This window comes from Dermochelys coriacea, chromosome 2 (genome assembly GCF_009764565.3).
Source record: "Dermochelys coriacea isolate rDerCor1 chromosome 2, rDerCor1.pri.v4, whole genome shotgun sequence".
Lineage (NCBI taxonomy): Eukaryota > Metazoa > Chordata > Testudines > Dermochelyidae > Dermochelys > Dermochelys coriacea.
This window is the reverse complement of record NC_050069.1, coordinates 210,298,713-210,325,615: the sequence shown is the minus strand read 5'-3', so window position 1 is coordinate 210,325,615 and position 26,903 is coordinate 210,298,713. Positions and strand designations below refer to the sequence as shown.

Genomic DNA, 26,903 nt, shown 5'->3' with positions numbered 1-26,903 from the left:
ATTTCTCTCTCTCAAAATACACACAACAGCCCTCTACCACAGAGGATGAAATACACATTTTTAGGTCCTGTATTAGGCTTGCTCCAAAGCTGCAACTGAAGAAAAGAACTGGATAAACTCTAATACTATTATTTCAATTGCACTTTTGGTGCAGTGTTTGAAACTGGATCCAAATACAAGTATCAACGGTGACTTGAAGTGCATTAACAGATTTATACTGTGCCCACATCAGTTTTATACGCTTACAGATTTCACTGTGCTCACTGGCAGAGAAAAGTGCAGTTCTTTACTAAGTAACTGTACAGTGGTATGTTTAAAGTAGCGTAACACAGATTACTCAACTAATAGAGCAATTTTTATATATTTTAGAAAGAACTTCTGAACAAGTGTACAGTCAAATCATGTTTTGGACCCTATAGGTCCTATAGGAGAACCCTATAGGTTTAGAACAGCACTAAGAAGAGATTGTAAATAAAAGGAAATACTGAAATGATTTGCTCCCACCTCCCAAGAACTTCTTTTGGGGTGAAGATGCTCAAACACTGGCCATGCACGTATCTCTGACTTAAAACCATTTCAGCATTCTCATTCCTGCATGATGAACTGGGTGATACCTGGCCAAGGCAAATTCACAGACGTTTGGTTTTTTTGGGGGGGGGAGGGGAGATTAAGATGTTTCTGTGCAAATGTGTTTACAAGGAATACCAAAAACATCTCCAACTTTTGCTCAGAGTTCCTAATCTTTATATCCAGCATTTTACAGCAACTGAAAGATTTTGCTTCTGCACTGCCATGGGGCGTAAAGCCTTTTACAAACATCTCCCATCAAAAAATGACAAGTTCCCTACCCCAAAGTGTTTGTATGAGAATTGTTTTGTAAATTATGTTGTGTGGTTATAGCTGTAGTGCAATACTAATCTATTCAATTTGACTTAAACAACCATATAGAATAAAAAAATACAAGTAAAATTACCAGCTTACAAGGGAAAGATGTCAGCATAAAACCATGGCATTTTAAGTCAAGATGGTTCTTACACAGGACAGAAATGAAATGACTTTGTACATTTGAAAGGGTCATGAGCAGTCAGCTCTTTTCTCAACATCTACAATTTTACTTCAAATCAACTGCAAGAGATTCAGCTTCACACAAAATTGGAAATAAGCTGTCTTGATTTATGCAGTTAAGAATTTTGTAAAGAATGGAACGGTAATTCATTTCAGTTATGCCTATTTAGAAGTGATAAACTGCAACCAACCATGTCTTAATATACTGGTTAATCACCTGAAGAAACTGGACCTGGCAAAAAAAAAAAACAAAAAAAAAAAAACACAACCAGAATAATAGTATTTTAAAACTTAAAGTTGAGATTTGATACAAACAGTATATGGTCTAATAAAGGACTGGAGTATCTAAAAAGCTGTCCAGATATTCAAACTGGATTAACCAGACACTGAGTGTAAAACTAAAGATTCTTGTACCAATACAGCAAATTCCTGTTAATGAATCAAGCTTCAAATGATTTTGCTGGTGGCAGGAAAAACAAACATGACATTTATATTACTTTATTTATTTATTACACCTACTGTTTAACCATAAAACAAAAATTAAAATGGTTATTAATGCCACTCTGTAGGGGTGTTTGTTTTTTTGTTTTTAAAAGCTCCTCTATCTATACAGTGCCTAACGCTCTTCCCGCAACAGTTTCAGCCACCGTGATAACAGAGTTACTCCCGATTCATACCAGTGAGAGGGAGAATCAGGCCCACATTCTACAGTTACAAAAATTAAATTATTCACAAGAACGCACGATATTCTCTGTGTAGTAAATATAAAGCGGTCACACCAAGCACCAACTAAAGTAACATCACAGTGGGGGATTTTTTTCAAGCTAGCAATGGAATAGCTTTTCCTGTAATTAATATTACAGTCAATTTGCTTGCCAGTTAAGTTGGATAAGTGATTTTGAAAGACTGGGAAGATTACATTAGTTAAAATTTAATTCTGCTTTTTAAAAAAGCATGCAAGAAATAAGCAAAAAACAAAATTCTTTGAATAAAGATATTGAATAAATGCTCCTTATTTTAAGTTACTACAAGTTCCATATATTGTGGCCCCACCAGTTCATTTGCTCCTAATGAGCAATTCTGATAAATGTTTTTAAAACCAAGTTTTGTTCTCTTTGCTAAAAGGAGAATTACACTGCATGGCTTTTAAAAAACACACGCACACGAGATTGTTACCCTGGAAACTATGTTTAGAATTGACAAATGGCTAATGAAGTTTTACATTATTTCTATAAAAAGCTAAGCAATTTCTAATGTGTATTTCTATAGAACACATTAAGGGGAATAATTGCTATATTTTGCTTAATTTGGGCCATAAGCTCATAAAACCAACCAAAATGCTTGCCAGCAGAAGGAATACTGGGGAACAGGCTTCAAAATACTTAAGTTGTCAACATTATAATATTGTTAGTATTTAAGATGACGATTTTTTCTGAAACAATGAAATATTTTTCCCCTCAAAATACCAGATGAGTAAGTTTAATCAAATTGCTCAACAAGAAGAGATAGTTGCTAACTACAAGTAGTTTCTCAAATATTAAAACACAGATACACCATAGCATCTTTATTTTACTGGAGGGGGCATCCTTGAACTGCAAATCTTACTGCCGCAATTCAGATTAAAAATACTATTACTCACACAAATGGAGGCTTAGGTAACAAGCTATGTGTTACACAGCCGCCGTACTTCCCCTCCCCCAGTTTAAGAACACCATGCGTCACTACATGCAGAACAGGAAAGGTTTTAAAGTTTCAACAAAGTAAGATCTCTCAAAACTCAAAGCATGCTAGATTTAAATTTGAGGATCTGATTCTAATCTCAGACATGATGCATGTCTCATTTTCCTTTTGCACATACAAACCCAACCACACAAGCAGCTCTGGAGAGGTGCATACGTCTATATGCAACACTCAAGATGAAAATGTGTCCCTTACGTTGTCACACAAAGGAACATTCTGCTCTCGCTTACAAAAAAAAAAATTTCAAGGTATGATCAATTATTTCCCCCATACCCCAGATGTACACAATACATGTGTGTGCTTGGATCTCTCTACCAGAGATTTTTTAAGAGTAACCCTGAAGTACATATATGGCCAATGTTTTATACATCTCCATTCTTATATCACAAACCACCAGCCATTCTACTTGACAAAATGCAACAATTTAGTTTCAGCGTAGGCTTATATTCTAAAAGAGAAATATTTTGGTGTGTGAAAGGCCAAGTCTCTCTCTCCCCCCTTTTGTTTTGCAGACTAGATTTTTGAGGGTGGGAGTTGCTTTGGAATGCATGAAACCTAAAAGCTATTATCGATCAGCATATCCAAATTAGCTCACACTGCATAGTCAAATCATAGGCCTGCAGTCCTTATATTTATAAAAATAAATTAGATAACAGGCTTTCAGCTAAGGCCACTTCAAGACATAATTTAGACTATTTTTCAAACTTCTAATTAGACTAAAATCTTATATTCATTATTTGTAAATTCCCAAGTGTGGACCATAAAGAGATTTAATATGGAAAATAATTAAAAGACACTGCAACTATTACCATATTTCAATTTAAATGCGCAGTTATTTAAAGAAAGACACTTGAATTTTCCAGGAGTTTTACCATAATGAAATACCATTTTAAGAGTTTTAACTTATTTAAAAATTGATACACCACTATACGTATGCTGGTGGTGAGTTCTATCATCCATCAGTAAGAACATGGTCTTCAATTTTGCAGCCACTGAGTTTTCAATGGATCTGTGAATGGTACTCCACAGTCCCCCTTATTCCCCCAATCCCGCTCCTTTAGAGAAGCTGCATGTTTATTGAAAGCTAGTTTCTGCCTGCCCCACTCCCCACTCAGATGAAGGATCCGTATTCTTCAAAAACTGTACCTCTAACTAAACTCATTTTGCTGACCGAATGCTTTAAAATTATACAGCTTTTGCCACTTTTCCTCCCACTCCCCACCAACTGGTATCTGGATCATTGTAAGTTGTCCACTTAAAGACTACATGAAAAACCAAACACAATGCCTTTTACAAGCAGAAAGACACTTACAAATATGTAAAACGATTGTTTATGAACCATCTTAGCTGCATAGCCTTCTAATCCCTTAGTAATAGCACACAATGCTAATCTTCTCCCTCCCCCCAACTTTTTTTTTTTTTTTTTTTTTTTTTTTTTTAAAAACACCAACAAAATTAAAGGCTCTTCTACCTCCTCAAATATTTTAGTGGTGCCTACTAGTGCTGCTGGTGTTGAGGCCATCAGCATTTCCATTACAAACCCAGTTTTCACAGATTTATATCAGCCATAAGAAGCAGTTCCAAGATGAAACTTGCATACAACGTCTCTGCTGCAAACTGTAGCCAGTTTGGAGGGACTGTGCGAAAGGAAAGGAGGCATTTACAATCTTTACTAGCAAGTTCTGCTATTTTTACACTACAAGAGGAAAAAATGTCATCTAAGCATACATTAAAGCCATTTTTAGGCAAATATAGGCACCAATACCTGTAATTAAAAAAGTCAACAAGTTACTTCACTTCGAAGAGCAGCTGCTGAACAGAAACAGTCAAAACATCTATTTCACAGATGTTCTCAGAGAAGTTATTGCCTGTGTGCCCATCAGCGAGAAGCTTGATGTAAATATGTATTGATCTATCTCATTGACAGTGGTTATAAAGTCTGGGGACGGGGAATTTTTGGAGGGTGAGATGATGTGGGGTTAATCGAGGAAGGATGAGCCACTAAACTGTCTTGAAGATTAAATTTAAACAATTGATGAGTGCAATAATGTTTATAGTTAAACCTACTATTCTAAGTACTACCAATCCCAATACATTCAAAAATCATGAAATTGGCTTAAATAAAATACATTTGCCTTCTGGTTTCCTAGCCTTTAATGTCACATTTTCAAGGTTCTCACCACAATTATAGGGGCTAGAAACTTTTAACAATGGGATCTTAGATTCTCACACAGTCACGTGACGGCAGAATCCAAGGCTTTGAGAAATATAGATATTGTGATACTTGGCCACAGTACATTCTGCTCTTCAGTCTCAACAACATGAATTTAGCAAGTAAGGTTACCCTGGTCTCTCTCCTTTGCTATTACAAATTTGATTCTAACTTTTAATGTTACACGTTGAAACAAATGTCTATTTAAAGTGAGTTTAAAGTAGTTTAACATTGTACCTGTCCCTAAAATCCTCCATCACCCTGCCAGACTGTTTGGAGGTTTGTTTGTTTTAATACACCAGTGATACTCAGACTAAAGCTCAGGAGCCGCAAGCAGTTTTTCAATGCATTTCTGCAGCTCTTTGCAGCACAAGATATTAAAACACTGTGTCATTTAATTAACAACCAGTCAGGATGCTTTTGCTATATTGATAACCAATATAGTTGATAAAATAATACTTGAGTCATTTTGCTGAGATAATTATATATATATAATATATAATTAATAATTTATATATATAATTTATATATATATATAAATATTATAGACACACACACCCCCCCGACTTTTTCCATCATACTGTTTAAATATGAACATATAGTACTATAGTAAATGAAACAATGAATTCACGCTACTGTGGCTCTTTTGGCTAATGCTGATCACTAATTTGGCTAATGAAGCACTGAGGTCTGAGTACCACTTTTATACACAAACTTGTTTTTCTTTTACAGAAAAAAAAAATGTTCTCTCTCTCATGTTGCTATATGAAAGACCCTGACAAAGATGGGAAATAAAAGCCCTGATCCTGGAACAAACTCCATGATGGAAAATCACCAGACTCTATTTGACTACACAGGGAAGACAATTAAACTGAGTGCTGGAAAACGAACAAACTAAACTTAAAACAAATCTTAGGTGTTGTAACAAGAGTGGGTGAACATTCAGGAAAGCATAATTTTCCGTTGAAATTCACGTTTGTGAGACTAGAGAGTTTACCATGACATTTTGGAAGATCTGTAATTAATGTTATGTTTACCTCTGATAAGGGTGAAAAGTTCTAATTTGATTAGGCAACTCCAGATTCAGATTTGACTAGATGGCAAAAATCTTAATACTTTTAATGCTCAGAAGTATCCTTTTTTAAACACAGAAGTATTAACCACAAAGAAAAACTAAAAACAGAATTTATAAGAGCACTCGGTTCTTCAAACACAACATTTAAGGTACTGTCATATGATTAGTAAGTATGCTTTAGGTTCTATCTAGCTTTTAACCACTTCTGGTAACTGGAAGTTTTAGCCAACAGGGACACACGTGGAAGTATAGTTGGATGGATATGCATACACATGTTGTTTGTGTTTCTTAATTTTTATATAAAACCTCCCTATTTAATGACAAGAGTAACTTTTTACTAAATTCTGCTAGCTGTGCATTTAAAAACCTACTGCATTAGGTCAATGATTTAATGGTTAAACAAGATAAGCTTAAAGCTCTATAAAGCTCTGTTTGTACACAGGTCACAATTAAATATTTCTATACAATATTTTCTTTCTAAAAAAAAGAGATTAACTATTACTAAATATAACAAAGCCAGTTAAATATCCTCCTTCCTTCCCACTCTATACTCATTAACCTTCCAAGAATAAAAATAAGTAAGGAATGAGGATGGCTACTGGTGGATCTTCTAGAACTCTGAACAGGAATAAGTTTAACAGAATTTACACTTCACCTATCCTGCAACAGCAGAGATTGCTGGTAAATTTACCAGGCAGACTGCCATTAAAAGTTTTTAATTTTTTTAAACAAGTTTGAACAGATATTTCTTTGCACTCACTCAAACTAGTAGAACCATACAAATCCACACTAAGAACTATTGTAAATTTTTTGCTACTTCACAAAATTCAGTAAGCGAACAAAATTAAAACAAGCCAATGCATTCATAAATGGTTCATATATTTTGGCAAGTTTATTTAGTATTAGTTGATAATGCTTTAATAATTGTTCTGTAGCAAATTATTACAGAAATACTCAAGTCTAAATAGCTGTAAGAGGAAACGGCATCTGTTTATTGCTCCCTTTTGGGAGCCCAATTGAATTGTACTACCAAATTGAAATCTATTCTTTTTTTTTTTTTAAATCAACGTAAATTACTGTGCGTCTCTTCCCTAACCCCAAATGCAGAATACTCTCAAAAGCAGAGTAGAAAAACAAACAAAAGTAATAATTCTCTAGACTAAGTTTTATATAGTAAATAGTTAAGAATTACTTGTGAAAAACAACATAGTTTAGAAGTTTTCAGAATCACAGTATGATTTTTAACCTAAATACACATTATGTTTTCTCTATGGTTAGAAATCTCAAGTGGACTGTGTGTGAATTATGGCAAAGACAGATTAGCAACAGTCTACTGGAATTTATTCGACATCTTGTAATCTCTCTATTATTTTAAGTGTACCGTTTGAAAAAATTGCTTCTCCTTTCCCTATAAAAGGGGCAAAAGACCAAGAGCTTTCAGATTGTAAATATATCCCCTACTACCTTAAAAATAAGAGAATGCACCCTCATGTTCAGCAAGATGACCAATATCTAACAATTTAATAGTTCTAGATATCTGGAAGGTATTCAAAATCTCTATGCAATAAAGCCTGGCCCTCAGACAAGATTTTGTATTAATGTAACTACGTATTTGGATTAGGAGCCTCTGGTGGCATGAATCAGTGTTCATGTCACACTCCTGGCCACTATCCGGCCTGGGCCGGGGAAGCTAATGATCAAACCAGAGGACCAAATTTGGTGATGAATCCTGGTCATGTGACACCTTTAGGCATATGTTGCACATATTTTAAGAAGGAGCCCCCACCACCACACACTTCCCCAAAATCACTATACCAGTACAATCCCCAGTGCGGATTCAATTATACCAGCATAGATTATTCCCCCTTCCCGTATAGGAATACGGTTTAACCAGTCTAAACACAGTTATACTTTGTGCCTGCACTGGGGCAGAAGGCGTGTAACTTACTGCTCTAACTATACTGGAATAGTTAAATTATACAATTTGTGTTTAGATCATGTCCCCCCAAGTGTATTTCTTTAAGGTAGCTTACTTCAGTACTCATGTAAAACTATTTTTAGTCATAGTATTTTTCAGATATGACGTTCAATAAAAGTTATCATAACTTAGTGTTTTACTTTTATGCTGTAGTCACATAAGCTTTATTTAGCTCACTGACTTAAATACTGTAACTCACAGAAATTGTAAAGATGTTCATTGAACACTTGCATCAGGCCTTACAAAAAGTGTCACTAACAGATTTTATTCCATTCCATTGGCAATAAATTCAGTTGCTCACAAATTTAACTCCACAATACTTCAGTCATAATTAGTTTTACATTATATTTTAAGCTATCCCCCAGGAGCAGTTTATATCAAAGTAAGGTTACACGTATAAAAAATATGTAAGTTCCCTTTTTACACAATACACCTCTTCCCCAATATAATACAGTCCGCGGGAGCAAAAAAAAAAAATCTTACCATGTTATAGGTGAAACCACGTTATATCGAACTTGCTTTGGCCTCAAGCATTTCTGTTAATAGTCACTTCTCGCCCCCTCAGAACTCCCGACCCATCCAACGCCCCACCCGCTCCCTGTCCCCTAACTGCCCCGACCCCTATCCACACCCCTGCCCCCCGACAGGCCCCTTGGGGCTCCCATGCCCTACCCAACGCCCCCATTCCCAGACTGCCCCGCCCCCAGGACCTCCAAACCATCCAACCCCTCCCGCTCCGTCTCCTGACGGCCCCCGAGACCCTCTGTCCCTTATCCAACCCCTCGGCCTCAGCCCACCACCCTTAACACGCCACTCAGAGCAGCGTGTCAGAGCCAGACATGCTGACCCACCGGAGCACACAGCCCCGCCTCCCAGAGCGCTGCTTTACCGTGTTATATCCGAATTCATGTTATATCGGAGTAGAGGTGTAGTTGTGAATTCTATTTAACAAGGTAAAGATTTTCATCCATTGGCTTCATAACATTAGGAAAAATTACCATTGGAGTTTATCAGACACACAGATCAAGTGATAATTTAGCTCCCAGCATCATCTTTCAGACAACTTATTTCCTTTCCTATTTTCCTGAAAATAAGAAATATGTTTTGAAGACAAAAGACAATATTATAACAAATATTAACCTTTTTTTAAAGCTACATACAGCATTGGTAAAAATGTAAGTGGTTTTCATGTTACAGTACAGTGTAAACCTAGAACATGCGAGCTACTGTATAATCAGAGAACTACACCAAAAGTTACAGTATTTTTCTAGTATTCCGTCGACTTTGCTATTCCAAGTAATGATATCTTTATATCTGTGTGTCCCCGAAAGATAAACATAAAAGGAACACTGAAACTGATCTTAGCTTCATCAATTACATTTTAACTTGCTACATATTTTCAATTACAGTGAACATTGTAAAATTAAATTGGTTTTATTTATTTTACCTTATTTGAGACTCACTAGAGTATAGCACAACCAAATATATTATCCTGGTACCTGTTAACTTAGAAATATAGTTAAGAGTTTAAGGTGGTTTGTATTTATCGACTTGTAGGTCTACTAAATGCGCTCCATTTTATTTGCTGGATACTTAAAGACTCAAGAAAAGAATGTACTCATTACAATGACTATTTGCCCACACTCAAGAAAACTAACCAATTTAAAAAAAAAAAAATCAAAAACTTAAAAATTTATCTGTTTCTAGCTATGGAACTATATTACCACACTGAGAACATACTTTCTCTTCAACGATTACATAATACAGTTTTATCACGATAATTTTAGTAGTTCCACTATGAACGAAGATGTGTTATTTGCCATAGCAATGTGATAAACTATTCACTTTCTGTACCACTAGGTATATAACCCCACCCATCTCCCAGGAGACAGAAACTTGCACTTGATTAATAATGTAAACAGAAAACATTTAGAATCTTGAAAAATCAGCTATTCATCCTAAAATGAACAGGTTAGAAGCCGAAATCGAGCCTCATTAAACTATAAAGAGGCGATAGAGCACTAAAATACAGGATTACCCAACATCATGAGGAAACCTATATTAGAATCTAACAAATGTTCAAAACCCAAGCATAAGATTATCTCTATTTACTAGGAGTTACTGTCCAATTTCTACATTAGTTTGCATTACAAAAAGATTGCAAATATTTAGTTTGTTTCAGCACAGTGAATGCCTACTCCTACCAAGCACTGGACAAGGCAATATAAATCAAATTAGCAGCAATTAGTAGAACTATAGTTATGAACCTCAAGACAGAGAACTGATCCAACATAAGTGGTTTAATAGAGAACACAGTTCGCAAACATATGCATGTTACCTAGCGAGTGCAAGTAAAATTCACAGAACTGTATGTTAAAGATGGAAGAAACAGGGTCAGGTCTTCTAATCAACCCCTTAGAACCAGGCAATATTTTCCTTAACCGAATATTTACAAGAGCTTTATCTAGTTTAAGTCTGAATATTGGCTGCGATAGGGCACCCATATTGGTCTTCAGAAAACTAGACCCCATTCTAAGCCATTCCTTCCCCACTAAATTTTCAGGATTGCAGGGACTTTCTATGCTGAAGTGCCACTAAATTTTTGACAGTATCTTACATGCCCAACTTTCGTAAGGTCCCGCCCAAAATAATTATAATGATGCAAGTCAGGGTTATTCAACAGAACTCCTTGCTGACACATGACCCTGCACATAATTTCAAGCAACCCGCAACAGTTAGAGAGAGTCAAAATATCTTAAATGTTCATTTCAATAGCCATTCTGAAAAGCTGTGGTTTAACACATAGCACTGGCATAGAGCAGAAAGCTGCCTGTAGCTCTAAGTAGCAAGATGGACCTCTACTACTGATCAGGCATTCAAAAGTAGTGTCCCGGATTCTAAATCACTGGATTTAATCCCACACATGCAGCAGTATTAAGACTTGCAATAAATGAACTGTGTATACAAAGTGATGTAAACGTGGGGGGCAGGGACAAAAGGCAATGCACATTAATACCTTTCTGTATTATCTTTCTTTGACTTCCACTCTTACAAATATTTTTAAAATTAGTTTGTGGGTCTTTTTCCTAACAAGCCAAAAAGAAACCCCACACATGTAAAGTTACCTTTACTAGCCAATATCTACGTACTTAAAGGGGTCAACATACTAATCTTAGTTCTAGAGCCTTTGCCATTATTATTTTGGCAAACAATTTGCTGTTGCTTATTCAATGTTCTGTGTCTGAAACATTCTTAGCAGTTCTATCCCACATAGCGGACAATGACTCCATTTTAGTGGCACTCTACCGTGGACGGATACAGTAACTACATGGGTATGTGTGCACACAAGTTAAGAGTGCACTTTCCATTCCTATACTAAATGCAAGGGTTTCAGAGTGTTTAAGCAGCAAAATAAACACTGTTTCTTGGTTAAAACAGTGGCCAAATGCCCCAACATAGATATTTAGGCAATCTGTGCAAATACTACTGCAACTGAGTATTGGTCAAACCTACCAAAACTGCATATTTTTTGTAGTTAAGTAGATTTATGCCAACATGCACATAATAATCAATCTAAAATAAGGTTATCGAAGTAGAGCGGAATCTTACTAATTTGCATTAATGGCTAGGAAGTCCTCTGAGGATCACCAAATTTGGGTATTTAGTGAATAAATGAATCAATAATACACACTAAAGTACTATATCATACTTATGTACTGTAGAAAATTGTAGATTAGTGGGGGTGGGGTTATAATACTTAGTATATTAGTAAATGTTTGTCTGTTTTGTAAAAGTGAGTCTTCACAATATGAGACCTTGTTACATCACTCTGTTATTGAATCTTTGAGAAGTGGGATTAAACTCATCAGGAGTTTTGAGAGAATATACACTAATAAAAAAAATCATCATATCTATTAGAAAGGCAGCCACCTGCTTATACTTTGTTGTACTTCCCATTTGTCTTGTCTGAGTTATAATAAAACTAAGTGTTTATAACTTTTGCTTTCTGATATATAGTCTTCGACTTCCAGATCCCCTCATTTTAATTGTTCTCAAATACACAGACGGTATGTTCAACTACACATTTAAGTTTCTGGTAACACGCAATTCAAATTAAACAAAAATCTAAATCTATACATGTTTACTTAAGTGTCCAACCTGGCAGAAACATTATTGGTTCTCTTACAAATGTTCTGGGTTAAGAACTTCTGCACATATGATGAATTATAATCATATACAACTGCTAAATAAAAATGGCTTCTTTTAGGGCCAAATTCTGACATCCTTAATCAAGAAAGCTCCTGGTGACTTCAATAGAATTTTGCTTGATTAAGGCAAATTTTAGCTCTTTGTTACTGAATTATACAACTGTGGGAAATATCTTAACATTCATTAAAAATCACTTCTGTGAAGCATGCCATATATACTGGTTTAACAAGTTTTCTTGCTTTTTAGCGACTAGCAGTAAGACTGTGACTGGCATTGCTGCAAGATATTTTTAGTATTGAATTGTTTTCACTAGTTAGCTTTAAGAAAATTTAACAAAATTTACACTAACAAAAGGAACACACTGGAGAGCTCTCTTCACACACTGGAATATTAAATTTTTCAATTAAGACCACTCAGTCTGCATATTATCATTGTCAAGATATCTGAATCAACTCAGTGGAAGAGAAAGATGGTATAAAAACTTAGTGTTCTATACTGTACTAATTCACATAAGAAACAGAGCCCACATACAGCAAGTAGTCAGACTGTGGACAGTACATGTGATATTAGCAACTAGACATTTGGAAGGAAACTTCAAAGTGAGTAATATGATTCCAAAAGACAAGAGATTTTTTTAAGTTTCCTTCTGCCATTTCAGTGCTGCAACAGCCGCCATGATATATTCATATCGTCAACCAATTTTCACAGGAAATTTCCTCCAGTAGTTTCCACCAGAATTATACTTACATTCTTTACTCATGTGAGTAACTATACTCACATGAGTAAAGAAGAGCAATTATAAAACAAGAATGTTTGATATCAGCATGGTTTAAATTTAGAAGCTAAAGAAAGTTAGTGAACAGACTAAAAATTCTTCCCTTCTAAATAACGTTAACTTTGAATATTTCTTATTCTAAAAAAGAAGAAAAAGAAAATGTTAATTAACTAGGAGCAACCCGTCAAGTTGTCTTCACATCCAGAACCCTCCCGAAATGTAAACACCAAAGATTTGTAAGCAAACAACCCCATCCTGAAAATAAACTTCCATGTCACTTTAAACTTAAAAAAAAAAAAAAAAAAAAAAAGAGAGAGAAAATTGGGGGGGGGGAAGGGAGCGAGAACAAACCTAATTAAACTCAGGTAACTTTTCCTAAGTTTCTTGTGCCGTCACAGTCCCAAAGTTAGGACCCAATTCTGAAAATTCATACCCATCTAAAAGCCTTCATGGCTTTTGAAGACTACATAGGTGAAAAAAGTTTTGCAAGATCAGATCCCATGATGAGAGATTTCAGAGTAGCAGCCGCGTTAGTCTGTATTCGCAAAAAGGAGTACTTGTGGCACCTTAGAGACTAACAAATTTATTTGAGCATAAGCTTTCGTGAGCTACAGCTCACTTCATCAGATGCAAATACTCCTTTTCTTTTCATGATGAGAGAGTTGTTCTATAGTGTGTGTGTCAATCTCTTTCTTTTAACTGGTCCTCTAGCCTTGCTTATACCCAAACAGGCTAGAATTCCTTTTTGATACCATAAATGTAGAATGATTACAGTGAAACATTAAAAGCTCAGATTTATTCTGATTTAGTTTAAAACTAAATTATTTAGGCTAACATTTCAGATAAATGACTTTCTGAACATTTCATCTGAACACAACTAAAACCAAGTTTTGTAGACATACAGTGACACAATGAAACGCTGTTGCTCATGGAACGCTGTAAGTGCAGGTTTGCTATAACCAGAATTTCCATTTGCACTTGACAATGCACTAGAATATTTTAGAACTCAGAGTTCACCATGAACAAATACCACTTTTGAGTTTTACCTACATATACACAATATGATAGTAACCTCTATTTACCAAAACAATAAAAATCAGCTATTGCCAGAGGGAAAAGATGTATTTGACACATAAGGTAGACTTACATATCTTAAAATAGCATTCCAAAAGTTCAGCTGAGCACGAAAATTAATCTTTCAAAAGTGAATATTCAACTCCAATTGTACTAATACTGAAGAAAGGAAATTTAACTATTTTGAGAAAATTCTTTAGACACTAAGCCATTTTCTACTTACAGAGCAAGTAGTTTATTGTGATGTAATCAAGATTACAAGGCATTTTATCTGAAACATTGTTCTGCATATTATTGTCTGATTGTTTTGAAATACTGTGATCAAACACTCCTCAAGCCAAAATGTAAAGATTAAAATAGAAACTGAAGTTCTTTCCCACCTCTCACATGTTTGAACATTTTAATATTTCACTTCCTAAATCAAAAAAGGAATTATTCTTTGTATAATTTTCATAATTTATGCTCTAGTCAAATTATGATTAACACACACAACTACTTCTCCACCCAAAGCATTAGAATCAAATACTCTTGATTTTGAAGAGAGCATCTTATTTTGAGCAATCTTAAATATATCTTTACAGAAGGCCGTTTTTTAGTTCAGTTCAATCCCACTATACCTAAAATAAAGAGGCGACATCTAACACCAGTTGGTATGCAAACAGAAAGGCGGCTAGGGAAGATTCCTATCAAAAACTACACAGAACACACGGTAACTTGCATTCTGTATTTCAGATTTTTCTCACAATAACCATTTTGAATGGGAACTCGCTTTAGCAAAGTGACAAGAATATAAGAGTGTGCTGTATTTTAGTTTACACTATAGATTTTCTATTGTAAACATATGATGAATATCCTCTTCTGCAGGGGAACACCATTCATTTGACACTAAAGCACTATAGGTTTTGTTAAACCCATAATGCAGGTTATTTCCAGCAGCCTACAGTAATTGATTCATAATATACACAGATACTCAAACATTACAATAAGTAATAAACATATGTAAACTAATTTGCATCTTGACTTGCTAATAAAGCGGGTTAAAGAAAAAAAGATGACAGTGATTAAATGGATTTTAAAAGCTGTGATAATTGTCTTAATCTGCCAAAAGTAAAAACAGAAGTTTTACTGTACAGACAATATTTAAAAGCCAAAATGGTCCTTTCAGTAGATGAACTGAGAAAAGGAAATAGCAGTTGCCTCAGTGGCAGCTTAAGTGGACAGGTGGATTGGAAATTACAGACCCAGGTAAGCATGCTACTTACTACCACCTCCATCCCAGCACATCACAAGCTTCAATGCAAGACCATATGACATTCTATTATATGTTGCAGCATTCTGAAATCTTTTGCCCTATTTAGGTGGGAAAAGGAAGGCTCACACACAGAAACAACCACATGATAGAAAGCCAGACAAATATATACGCTTGATTACTTGTGTATTTTGCCAGTTGACTCTTTAGGCTCAGGTTTAAACGTACTTCCGGAATATTCCAATTGACAAAACCAGTTTTCAGAAAAATATTGATTCCTTCAAAAGTGAGGCAGGAACAAAAGACATTTGTTTACCAGTTTTCATCAGAGGCTAATTCACAGTTTTTACTATGTACCACTTTATGCAGATTTGACAATCAAAAGAATTAACTGATTCAGAGATACATGAATAGATTTTTATGCATACAGAAATTTAGAAAGCACAAAATTGAAAAAAGAAAAGGAGTACTTGTGGCACCTTAGAGACTAACAAATTTATTTGAGCATAAGCTTTCGTGAGCAACAGCTCACCTCACTGGATCCAGAATACATTGAGGTTTTCTGGGAAAGTATTATGGAACTGTTTTTCAAACTTTTCGTAAATATCTGTACTGTGTACAAATCTTCCTATGTCTTATTCTCAGAGAAAAATGAAAAGCAATTTCCTTATTTCTGCTTCATAACATCTAATATTTTTTAACCAATTTCAATGTATTTTCATTTCTTTACCATTTTTTAGAATGGCTAACCCAGAGCCTATGTGGTTTGTACAACACAAGGTATTAAATACACAAAATATACCAAAGATACGTCTACACTGCAGCTAAACACCCACAGCTAGACCATGTCAGGTGACTTAGGTTCACAAGGCTTTGGCTGCAGGGCTGTAAAACTGTGGTGTAAACATCCAGGTTCAGGCTGGAGCCTGGACTCCAGGACCCTCCCCCCTTGCAAGTTCCAGAGCTTGTGCTTCAGCCTGAGCCCAAATGCCTACACCACAATTTTACAGCCTCATGAGCCTGAGTTAGCTGACACAGGCCAGCCAGAGGTGTTTATTGCAGTGTAGATGCACCCCAATAGTCTTCTGCACCTGACACGCCATACTTGCCCAAACCACAAATCATAATACGTCTGTCCACTTTCTATGTCGTCACACACTGTCTTATCAAAAGGCCAAAAGAAAGATACTCTTTGGATCAAGAAGGGAAGCAACTTCAGGAGTTGAGGATCCACCACAAAAAATACTCTGCCACCACGCTCCCTATACCCTCTAAACTGGGGGTATATTCACTCCGCTGATTGCAACTAGGAGAGGTATCACAAAAAGAGAAGTAATCTCTTAGATAGCCAAGTCCCAAAATAAGTAAGTATTTATAGGTCAAAACCAACCTCCTAAACTCCACCCAGAAATCAATCAGAAGCAAGGAAAGACTCTAGAGCACTGGAGTAACATCTCCTCTACACAAAGTACCACTTACGAAGTAGGCAGTTGGATTCTGCAATAATTTCAGGTTCTGGAAGGCCTCAAGCTCTACTCCCATGTAGAGAGCACTGCTGTAGTTTTCAGGGGGTTTAATTACTGTATAGAAAAAAAAATCTGATTAACCACTCCCTGACCATGTTTTATTGTCCTTTAATTATGCTTTACTGAAAATGTTCAAGTTTAGCATGCCTGTAGAGTTGAGTCTACAATGCTGAGAGGGAAAAAACATTTAAAGCTTAACCTAAAATTTAAATAATGAGCCATGTGATTTTTATAGTTCACCCCACTTTAAAAAGACTGCTACAAAATGGGTGCACTGCTATCTTATTGTGAGAAGGCTAGTCTAGGAGCTATAGAAATGCAATTTCCTACATATAATTCTCCATAAACTGGGTAAATAATGATCTATACTCACTACAACTATGTACTGCATGCACGAGAGCCACAACTTATGTTTTCCACCATTAACAATAATTAGCTTCCCGTTAAAAAAAAAAAAACAAAACCACAACACTGTTCACATCTGCAAAAACAAATGTAGATATGAGGACTAAGAACCAGACTTGCTAAGCAGAATTTTGACTAATTTCTGCAACAGATTCTTGCTCATTTTGAGCCATGTGAGATATTGTCACGTGTTCCACCCCCTCCATGTAACAGACACTGAGTATAATGAACAGATCATTAATATGTCATAAAACAAAAAAGTGCTCTGTACTTTGCAATTTTATGTACTTATGTACAGTGTACTAACCCCATGTGCCATTAGCATGGTGTTCTTACCCCTGCCTTATAGTCACATACTATATCAAAAACAAAAATCTACAAGTATTGTGTCCCTAATTTAAAAATCTGATCACTTAGAATATTATCACCACCATAGCTCAATCACCCTTTAGCATTTCAGACATAAACCATTCATCCCCTCACTCCCAACACACCTACCACCTTCATTTTAAAATTATACACAAATTTTAATCCACAACTAACAGCATGAAGCTCATATGTATCTCACTACACAATTTTATTTAAAAAAGGTCTATTTCTTCTCAAACCAAACTTCACATTAATTGAGATTAATTGGGATTAAAATCTTATTTAGGTTTCCTGTAACAGAGTTACTAGTGGCCAAAATGACTGATTAAAATGAACTGACTGGTTAAAATCCACTGACTGTGACCTATCTGCCATACCTCATCATTCCTCCCCCCACTATCACAAAATATATATATATATTTTAAAAGGACGTCAGATTAGGATTCTTAATTTGCTTTGTTTTTAAAAACAAGAGAGTCAGAGGTGTAATGGTATCTATCCTCCCAGATAGAAAAATGCCTCACTAGTATCATAATATCTGAGTTGTAAGTGTAAACTAACCATTTTAAACTCCTAAAGAGAAAGTCACAGCAAGTTTTCCCTAAAGCAAAAAAAAAAAAAAAAATCTAATTTTAGGTGAAGGTCTATAAATTTTAAGGGATTTAAGGTTTCAGAGTAGCAGCCGTGTTAGTCTGTATTCGCAAAAAGAAAAGGAGTACTTGTGGCACCTGAGAGACTAACAAATTTATTTGAGCATAAGCTTTCATGAAGTGAGCTGTAGCTCACGAAAGCTTATGCTCAAATAAATTTGTTAGTCTCTCAGGTGACACAAGTACTCCTTTTCTTTTTACAGGATTTAAGAATGTTCTCAGAAATGTTGAAGGACTGAATCAATGTGCAATTCTCAGGTGGCCAGTGGCAGCTTCCAACCCTTCCCCCCCCACTAAGCTAAACTGCACATCACACCAGTGACATCAGAGCTATCTGAATAATCAGATTGCTGTATGTACATTGCCCCACTAGATACCAGCTGCTCTTGAGTCACAGAAAAGGGGTCCCTAAAGGGCTCCATCACAAGTGTACATGTATATCAATCTTGCTCCATTTTTGTTTCTCAAAACAAAATTAATGTGAAGGGTTGATCAGAACTAACAATGCTCCGTGTTCTCTTGAGAACCATGACTAGCACTCAAAATTGTTACAACGCCTTCTCCAAATTTTGAATGAAGTGACTTAAAGTTGTATGAAGTACTGCAATAGTCTTCCATGATTCATAAGGTCTGAATGCAAAAATTCCACATTTCCCTTTCACATTCCCTTGAGATTTCAGTAGTAAATCAGGAATAAACTTTTGGCTTATGAAACAGTAGGCACCTCCGACCCAAAAATCTCCACCCTTCTTGCAAGTAAACCTTTACCAGCCCTCCCCCACCCCAGCTAGAGTTGCAATGTACCCAGCATCTGTCTTAAAGCTTCAGTAGGCATTCCACAGTACCATAGTCCCAATCTGCCTTTCACGGCAGGTATAAATGTAATTTTTGCAAATGTGGGTGTTCCCACTTCAGACTGGAATGTCCAATAAAGTTTGGAATACAGTGAGTACTGGGTCTAAGAATTTCACTCGGAATAACAAACCACACTTCACAATGATGAGTCTTCTGGACTCACCACAACATTATGGCAACCCTAACAAACATCACCTCTTGACCTTCCTTTCCATGGTAAGGTTATGAATTACCAGCTCCCTACCTTCACCCCAATACACAACCTCACCAGCCTCTGGAGTGTGGAGGGAAAATGCAGACAAATGCAAAAATGCTTATTTTTAAAAATTGAGTAGGAACTTCCCACTCAGCAGCTACACAGTGATAGAGGTTAATACAAAGGTATACACTGAACAATTTAAATGCACTACAAACAACTTTTGCTGTTATTCTTATGCAGCAATAATTTGATCATGCTGTTAATTGTATGGCTATGCATGCTAAAAGGAGGACATGACTTATATTCCACATAATTTTCTTTCCTGTAACATCTATTTAACCAAACAAAACACACTGGTACAAGATAGGCTCCATGGAAAACTAACCCTAGACTTTCAACATACTAACAAACTGCGTGGGTCTTTTGAACACCACCACACAGGATTCTCCACAGAACTGTGACTAACTACCTCATTAACAACTATATCTGCCACACTTACTATGTACAGATACACAGGCATTTTTAAAATACATCTCTTTTACAGCCATACTTTGAACACATGTAAATAACTTCTTTTTTCTAAATTACTTATTTAGCTCAACATTCAAAGGCTTAACTTTTAAAGATATCTAGTAACTCTGGAAACATAACAACTAAGCAATACTTAGAGAGAGATCCATGGTAGGAGAAAAAAAATAATCAAACTTGTTGAGCTGGTGCAAGGGAAGTACTACACAGTTTTCAAAGGAAAGCAAGGAAAACTACTTTTGTATGGACATTATTGAATTAATTTTGAAGTAGATTTCTACAGGTGAGAATTTTTATTTTCAGTTATAAGAAATGCAATTTAATTTTTAATTTAAAAAGTCCAGAAATATTCTGATCAGACACACCATCTTTAAATCATGTTTAAACAAACATGATTTGAAGTGGGAAATAATACTGACATTTTGGTAATTAAATATTCATAAAAATACAAATATGGGTATATACCTGTATCCCTGCAATATATTTTGGAAACTTAACTTTACTCTCAAGTTTTATATAACATTTCTTCCAATAAATTACAGAATTACAAACAAAAAAAGGAAGTTGTAGAAGAGAAAGTGCTAGTTCACACACAAATATGAAAACATGCCTAACCCCAACTCGAAGAACAATTGTGTTTTTATAGTTTCAGTTGAACTCTATTAAAAGTAGGAAAATACGCATTTAAACACATCAAAAATGGTACAGAAGTTTTTCTAAACTATATTTGTAATTATAAAATTAATGTGTTTAGAATGGCGTATGTATCTGCACTTTTTGTATGTCCTTCAGATTAATAAATTTCTGTTTACAACTTAGTTGCTATATTGGCATATATTACAAAGACTGGAATGTACTTTTGAGACAGATCAATTCCTACATTTGCCACTGCATTTTCTTCTATTTAACCCTAATAACCTTTTAAAATATACAAGAATATATTTAATCAATATTATACATTCAAAAAGTTGAATATATGCTACTGTAATTTTCAGTTGACACATTCATCTTCCATAATAAACAAGACTGCATACTACATTAGTTTCCAAATAACAAAACCAACCAGACACTATAAATACACATTCAAAAACTTTCCTACTAGCATTAAACCAACAAAAATCCCACAACCATACTTTCTCAAGTGAAACTTCCCTCCACTGCTAAACAAAGATTAATCCCACAATCAGATTCCCAACAATAAAGCAACTAATATTTATACACACCTTTTAATCAACTGTTTGAGGAAATTCTGTATTTTTGTAAAAGTCCAAGGGATGTGTTAGGAGCACTTTTTAAATAAAGTTATTCTGGGAAGCATGGCTGTTTGTATAATGGAGGGCAGGAACAAGTAAGTGCAAAGTTCGATCTATTTTGTTATTACTCTCTAGAAAACCTAGAGTGCAGTATAATTTAAACATTAGTGAAAAAAGCAGAATACAATGCTCTAGGCAGTACAGAAGTACTAGTCTGCTTTGCTGCAAGAATCTGAGCATTGTTTCTTCACATCAGGCCCACAAAACTACATGCTACTGAACCCTGAACTACTCATTTTGCAAAAATTAAACACACACTTAAATAAAGGATGCATAAATCATGTCTTCACTAAAGAAATCAGAGTTTACTCATATGTCTGTACATGCCACATCAAAACAGTAAAGAAAAATTCCTCCTTAAATCTAGATGAAACTTACACTACTTATCTATAAAATGCTGCAGCCTCCAGCATGGCTGGATCAAAAATCTGTATGTATGTAAGCATATTTACAAGATGCTTTTTGTTGCCGAGCAAAGCTCACATGCTTGCCTGTTACACAGTTCAAAACATCCCATTTCATTTCCTGCTAATGCACAAAATTTAACTCTTCTCAGGAATTTAAATTTTTTAATAATTATTTGTCATTCTATCACAACCTACTTCCTCCATGAAGAGGGTTGGCTTCTATAAATCCAGTGCAGGCTGATAATTCATTACATTAAAAATATAAGGATACAATTCTGGAATTATTTCTATCATAGTGGGGTTTTAGTTTAATAAAGTAGATAACATATCCACAAAGAAAGCAAACATAATTTAAGCTTTATTTTATTTATTTTTTTTTTTTTTTAAATTGTGGTAGACTGGTCATCGAGGGCAAGGAAAAAAAAAAAAGTATTTACCTTTGTCTTTTAGGGACTGAATGTTCAACTTCTATGAGTTTACCATGCAGTTCCACTTTACCTGTAAATACAAACAAAATTAGGGAGAAGTGTTTTTAAATGTGTTTGAATGTCTCCCTCTTTTTCATCTCCCCATCCTTCCCAAATTGAATTTGTGGTGTTTTAAAACAGCACAGGAAATTAAAAGTGGAACATGTTAGCTTATTCATTAATAACTGGTGTTGCAGTTTGCCACTATGCTGTTGCTATCACAAGACAAGGGACTTGACTTTTAGTGATTCCTTTTAGTACAATAATTGTCCGAAGAGGTAAGTGTATGACGCTATTTTAAAGTGGACTTCTTCCTTTATTTTCTCCAAGGGCTCTGTAATATAGATTCACAAATTTCGCTCGGATGAGCTGATCAGGGCCCTACAGCTCAAAGAGAGGAGACAGGAGGGATTGGGAATGCTTCAGGGTTGTGTGAAAATGCTTGTGTCTTCCCTACTTGCCTATTCTGGGCAGGGCATCCCTCCCTCCCCCGGCTACCTCCAACGCGTCCCGCAGGGCGACAGGCCTCAAATTAAACTTCATGGCATTTTCTGGAGGGAAATGGGGGTGAAGAGAGCGCATATCGGAAGGGCTTTCGTAGCCCCGGGGGCCTCCCCCCCGAAGCCTCGGCAAACCGTATTTAACAGGCAACATTGCATTTTACACAAAAACAGGATGTAGAGGCAGAGAGGCGGCCTGGCTGCTGCAAGCGGTGATGGGTGCAGGAGAGGCAATCAAAGGGAAAGTGAAATAAATAATCCCGAAGGAATGCAGCCCTCCAGGGCCCGAGCCCTGCCAGCCCCTCTGGCCAGGGTGGGGAGGGAGGCGATGGCTTTTCCCTCTCAAGTTTGGGTTACCCTCCTTCCCTGTAGGGAAAGCTACAGCATGCGTCCCCTCTGTGCAACAGCCCGCGTGGGGCTGGGAGCTTCACCAGACAACTCCTTCCAAGCGCACCCAGAAGGCGGCTTCTACCAAGCCCGTAGCCTGGCTGCCGGGCATACACGCTGGGCAGGAGATGAGGGGCCAAGAGCGCCTATAGGTGCGCGCTGTATGCACAGTGCAAGGCTCATCCGCCCCGCCGTCCCTGCACGTTACGCCGGAAGCAGGGCTCAGTTTCCCCTCCACATCGCCAGCCTTGCCGTCGCACCATGCCAACATGAAATCGCATGGCCTCCCCCCACCCCAAACACTCCCCCCCAGCCCCCAGTTCCCGGGACGCCCGCAGAGAAGCCAGGATTTTCCGTCGGGGGCGGGGAATAGGGGAGCCACATCGTGGTAGGTTTCTGGGCCCAGGCTGCTGCCTCTTGCCCTGGCCTGTTGCGAGCGATGGGGGTGGAAACACCTCCTGGGCCGCCTTCCCCGGCGCCAGAGCCAGCCAACCTAGCGCCCCCCGGGCCCCGTCCCCCAGCCCGCACGGCTGCAGCGCAACCCCCGGGCGCGGGGAAGGCCAGGAGGCGGCTGCATGTCAAACGCCAGCGTGCACGATACCTGCCGGCGTGCCCGGGATCCGCGGCCAGGCACCGCAGCAGCCCCCCAGCCCCGGCCGCCTGCAGCCCGAGCGCACACAGCCCCGGGGAGCCGGCTCTCGCTTCGCCCCCACCCCTTGGCAGGGAAAGAGGCAGCGAGGCAGATTTCGGGGTCCCCCCGGGGTCGAACCGACGAGGCAAGGGAGGGGGGTCATACGGGTGGGAGAGAGAAGCTGGGGGACAGGAGGGGAGCTGGTCTGTCGTGAGCAGGAAACAGATGGGGAGAGGCGCGGGGGTGGGTGCCCGGGGCCGGCGTGGAGGGTGCGGGGGGCCGCAGGGCGCCTGGAGGGACTCACCTGAAAGTGCTTCGATGGCCTTCATAGCCCAGTTCTCATCGGGGCAGTCGACGAACGCGTATCCCGTCTTCACCAGAAACTGGCCGCTGAAAGGGATCTTGGACTCCTTAAAGAGACTTTCCAGGTCCAGCGGGCTCACGGTCTCGCCGAGGTTGCCGATGTACAGCTTATTCATGGTCTCGTTCGTTTAAAAAAAAACAAAAACAAAAACCCACAATCCACACACGCCCAACAAGTTACAGCCTCGGCTTGCAAAATAAGGTGGTGGTGGGGGGGGGGGGCGTAAAATAAAACGCGATGGAGGAGAGAGAAAGCGAGAGCGAGGTGAAAAAAAAAAATCAGATCTGCAGCCTGAGTCCCTCCCACCCTCTCTCAGGGGGTAAAAAAAAAAACAACCAACTGTATCCAAATCGGAATCCGGAGTGTTCGCCGTGTGATCCGGCCGCGCAGGGGAGAAAGGGGGGGAAACACCCAGCTTGGGGACCAGGATGGCGGGCGGAGAAAGGAGGGGAGAAACTACTTTTTTTGTCTTGCCCCCAAGCCCGTTTGGCAGCGGCAGCAGCAGCGGGCGGACTATGAAAATGTCACACTACGTGCATGCTGGCGCCGCCTCTCAATTAGGAAAAAAAAAAAAAAAAACGGGGGTGGGGGGGGGGAGTGGAAGAAAATTACTTGAATATTCCGGCTTTTTGAATGAGCCACGTGTTCAAACTACAAATCAACTTCTCACGTGAGGAATCCCAGCGCCTCAATCAGATAGTAGCTGCAGCTCGGCTCACACACACACACACACACGGAGGAGGAGGAGGAGGAGAGACTGGTGAGGGACAGGCAGGCAGGAGGAGAGAGGCTGGCTGCACACAACACACAGGGGCAAGTTTAGAGAGAGCTGCTGCTGGGGACGAGAAAGAGGGAGCTCGGGAGTTTGATGGGCGCCGGCCCTGAGCGCGTGTCCCCTCTCTGCCCCGCTTCACCAGCGTGGTTGACAGCGGCTCGGCCCCCCTCGCCCAGCGCTCCCCCCCACTCACAAATAACGCCCGGCCGCGCTTTCCTGGGGCCAGCCGCTCCGAGCTCGCTTCCCTGCAAGCGGGCACAAACGGCGGGGGGAGGCGAGGACGCGCTGTCTCTCGGGGCGGGGGCAATCGCCCAGGGTACTCCAGGAAGGAGGGAAAACATGCCGTATACTGCCCACGCCTCCCCCTCTCTCCCCGTGATGCGAGGCCACCGTATTATTCATAGGGGTAGTTCGTGCAAGCTCCGCTCTTCTGGCAAGATGGCTTGAGCACTTTGTCTGGGTGGGTCACCGAGGAGGGGAGGGGAGGGGAGGGGTGGGGTACTTCGGAAGGCTGCGTGCTGCTGGGGTAATATGCTTATTAGCAGCGCCCTGAGCGATCTCTCCATGCGCAGCACCTTTGCCTGTGATTTCATGTTTGGTGGCTTTCGGGTTCTTGTTTGCCATTGGCTGCGCGCTGCAGAAAGACAAGGGACTAAATGAGGGAGGGGAGCGGGAAGGGGGAAATTAGGGTCTTTCCAGCCTCGAAGGAGCCCCCCATCTGGTAATGTTTCTGGCGGGTCGATTAGCGTGGGTTGCAGTGTCTCTGGAACGCAGCAGCATGGAAAAAAGGACAAAGGGGCGGAGGGTGGGGGTGGACGGAGGACAGTTGGGGAATGATTGAGAAGTGGGAGAGTCCAGAGTGAGAGCAGAACGTGTTCTTCTACTTCCTACCCAAAGGAAAAAAAAAACGTTTCCTTCTTTCTTTTAATCTAGTTAATGATAGCTCTCATCTTCGAAAATGTGAAGAATAACCAACCAGCGTTACCCTAGGATGGTAATAACACACCCAGGAATTTTGAGATATTTCCCTCTTTCCCCCCCCCCTTTGGTTTAAAGAATCATTCATAATTTTCAACATTTGTAGAGAGTACAATGGTGGGTTTGGGGCGGCGGGGGAGGGGTTTGGGTGTGTGGAGCCTTTCCAGTGCAAACAAAATGTTGCCTGAAGATGAAGAAAGGATACGGAAATGAAAGCCAGAACTGTATTTAATATAGTAATCTCGAAGGTTTTGTTTAATAATTTAATGCATTTTAGTGGAAGGTTTCATTTATTCCATGGTCGATTTTTTTGTGTTAGATTTTAATAGGTATTCCATGGAAAATAGTTAAGTACGTGTATTAGTTAACAATGAATGAATTTCCACATGTGCTGTATTTTATGTGGAAATATGCTTAAAGAGAAATACCTTAAGGCTTACAGTTTTGTACCTCACTTCTACAAACTAAATAAGTAATTACACGTGATTTAATTTAACCTGAAAATATGTTGATGAATGTTGACAAGTTCTTTTGTTGTTTGTGCTTTGGACACTATAGTCTGAATGTACTATTACACGTGATTTACAAAAGGCACAGTAAAGACAGTTATTGAAGATTTAGCACAGAGTGGTATAATTCAATGTGGCATTCCTTAAAGTAAGAACAGTAGTTAATATGAAATAATCTCCTATGGATTGTAACATTTCAGTTTAACTTTTGAGGCATAATTTTTCATGAACCAGGAGGTATAATTTTACTAGTGCTTATCAAGAAACTAATCTCTATAATTTAAATCTATTGTTTAATGTCAGTTTAATTGATTACTTTTCTTGTAGTAGACAAAAGGTATTATTGTGTTCTACTCTTTAGACATTAAACACAACTTCTATTTTGCAGAAAATGGGCAAGTAGTTCCTTAGTTTAGATAATCTTCACTCAACAGTACCAGTTTACAGCAGTCTGCTCTGGACAAGACATTTTTCTTAAATGAACTTGTATTTATTGTAATATCTTGTAAAGTCTGATTAAAATAGAACACATGCATGTTAAGTTTTTAAAAATGATCTATTAGTCAAAACTGCAAAGTGGTTTAAACAGTGTTCTCTAACAGTGTCTAGTGTTATTCTTTAACTTTGATTTGTACTGAATTTATCAATTTATCTGCATGTGCT

The 26,903-nt window shown here is 38.2% G+C and overlaps 1 protein-coding gene across 1 annotated transcript in view; it reads right to left on the bottom strand.

Moving 5' to 3' along the window:
- The window catches only part of IGF2BP3 (insulin like growth factor 2 mRNA binding protein 3), a 169,736-nt gene extending 144,703 nt beyond the window's left edge, over window positions 1-25,033 (bottom strand). Inside the window, 2 exon segments of the mRNA XM_038391083.2 lie at window positions 22,067-22,127; window positions 23,919-25,033. Of these exon segments, the coding sequence (XP_038247011.1) occupies window positions 22,067-22,127; window positions 23,919-24,093 (236 nt within the window). The 5' untranslated portion in view covers window positions 24,094-25,033.
- Window positions 25,034-26,903: the final 1,870 nt, after the last annotated feature.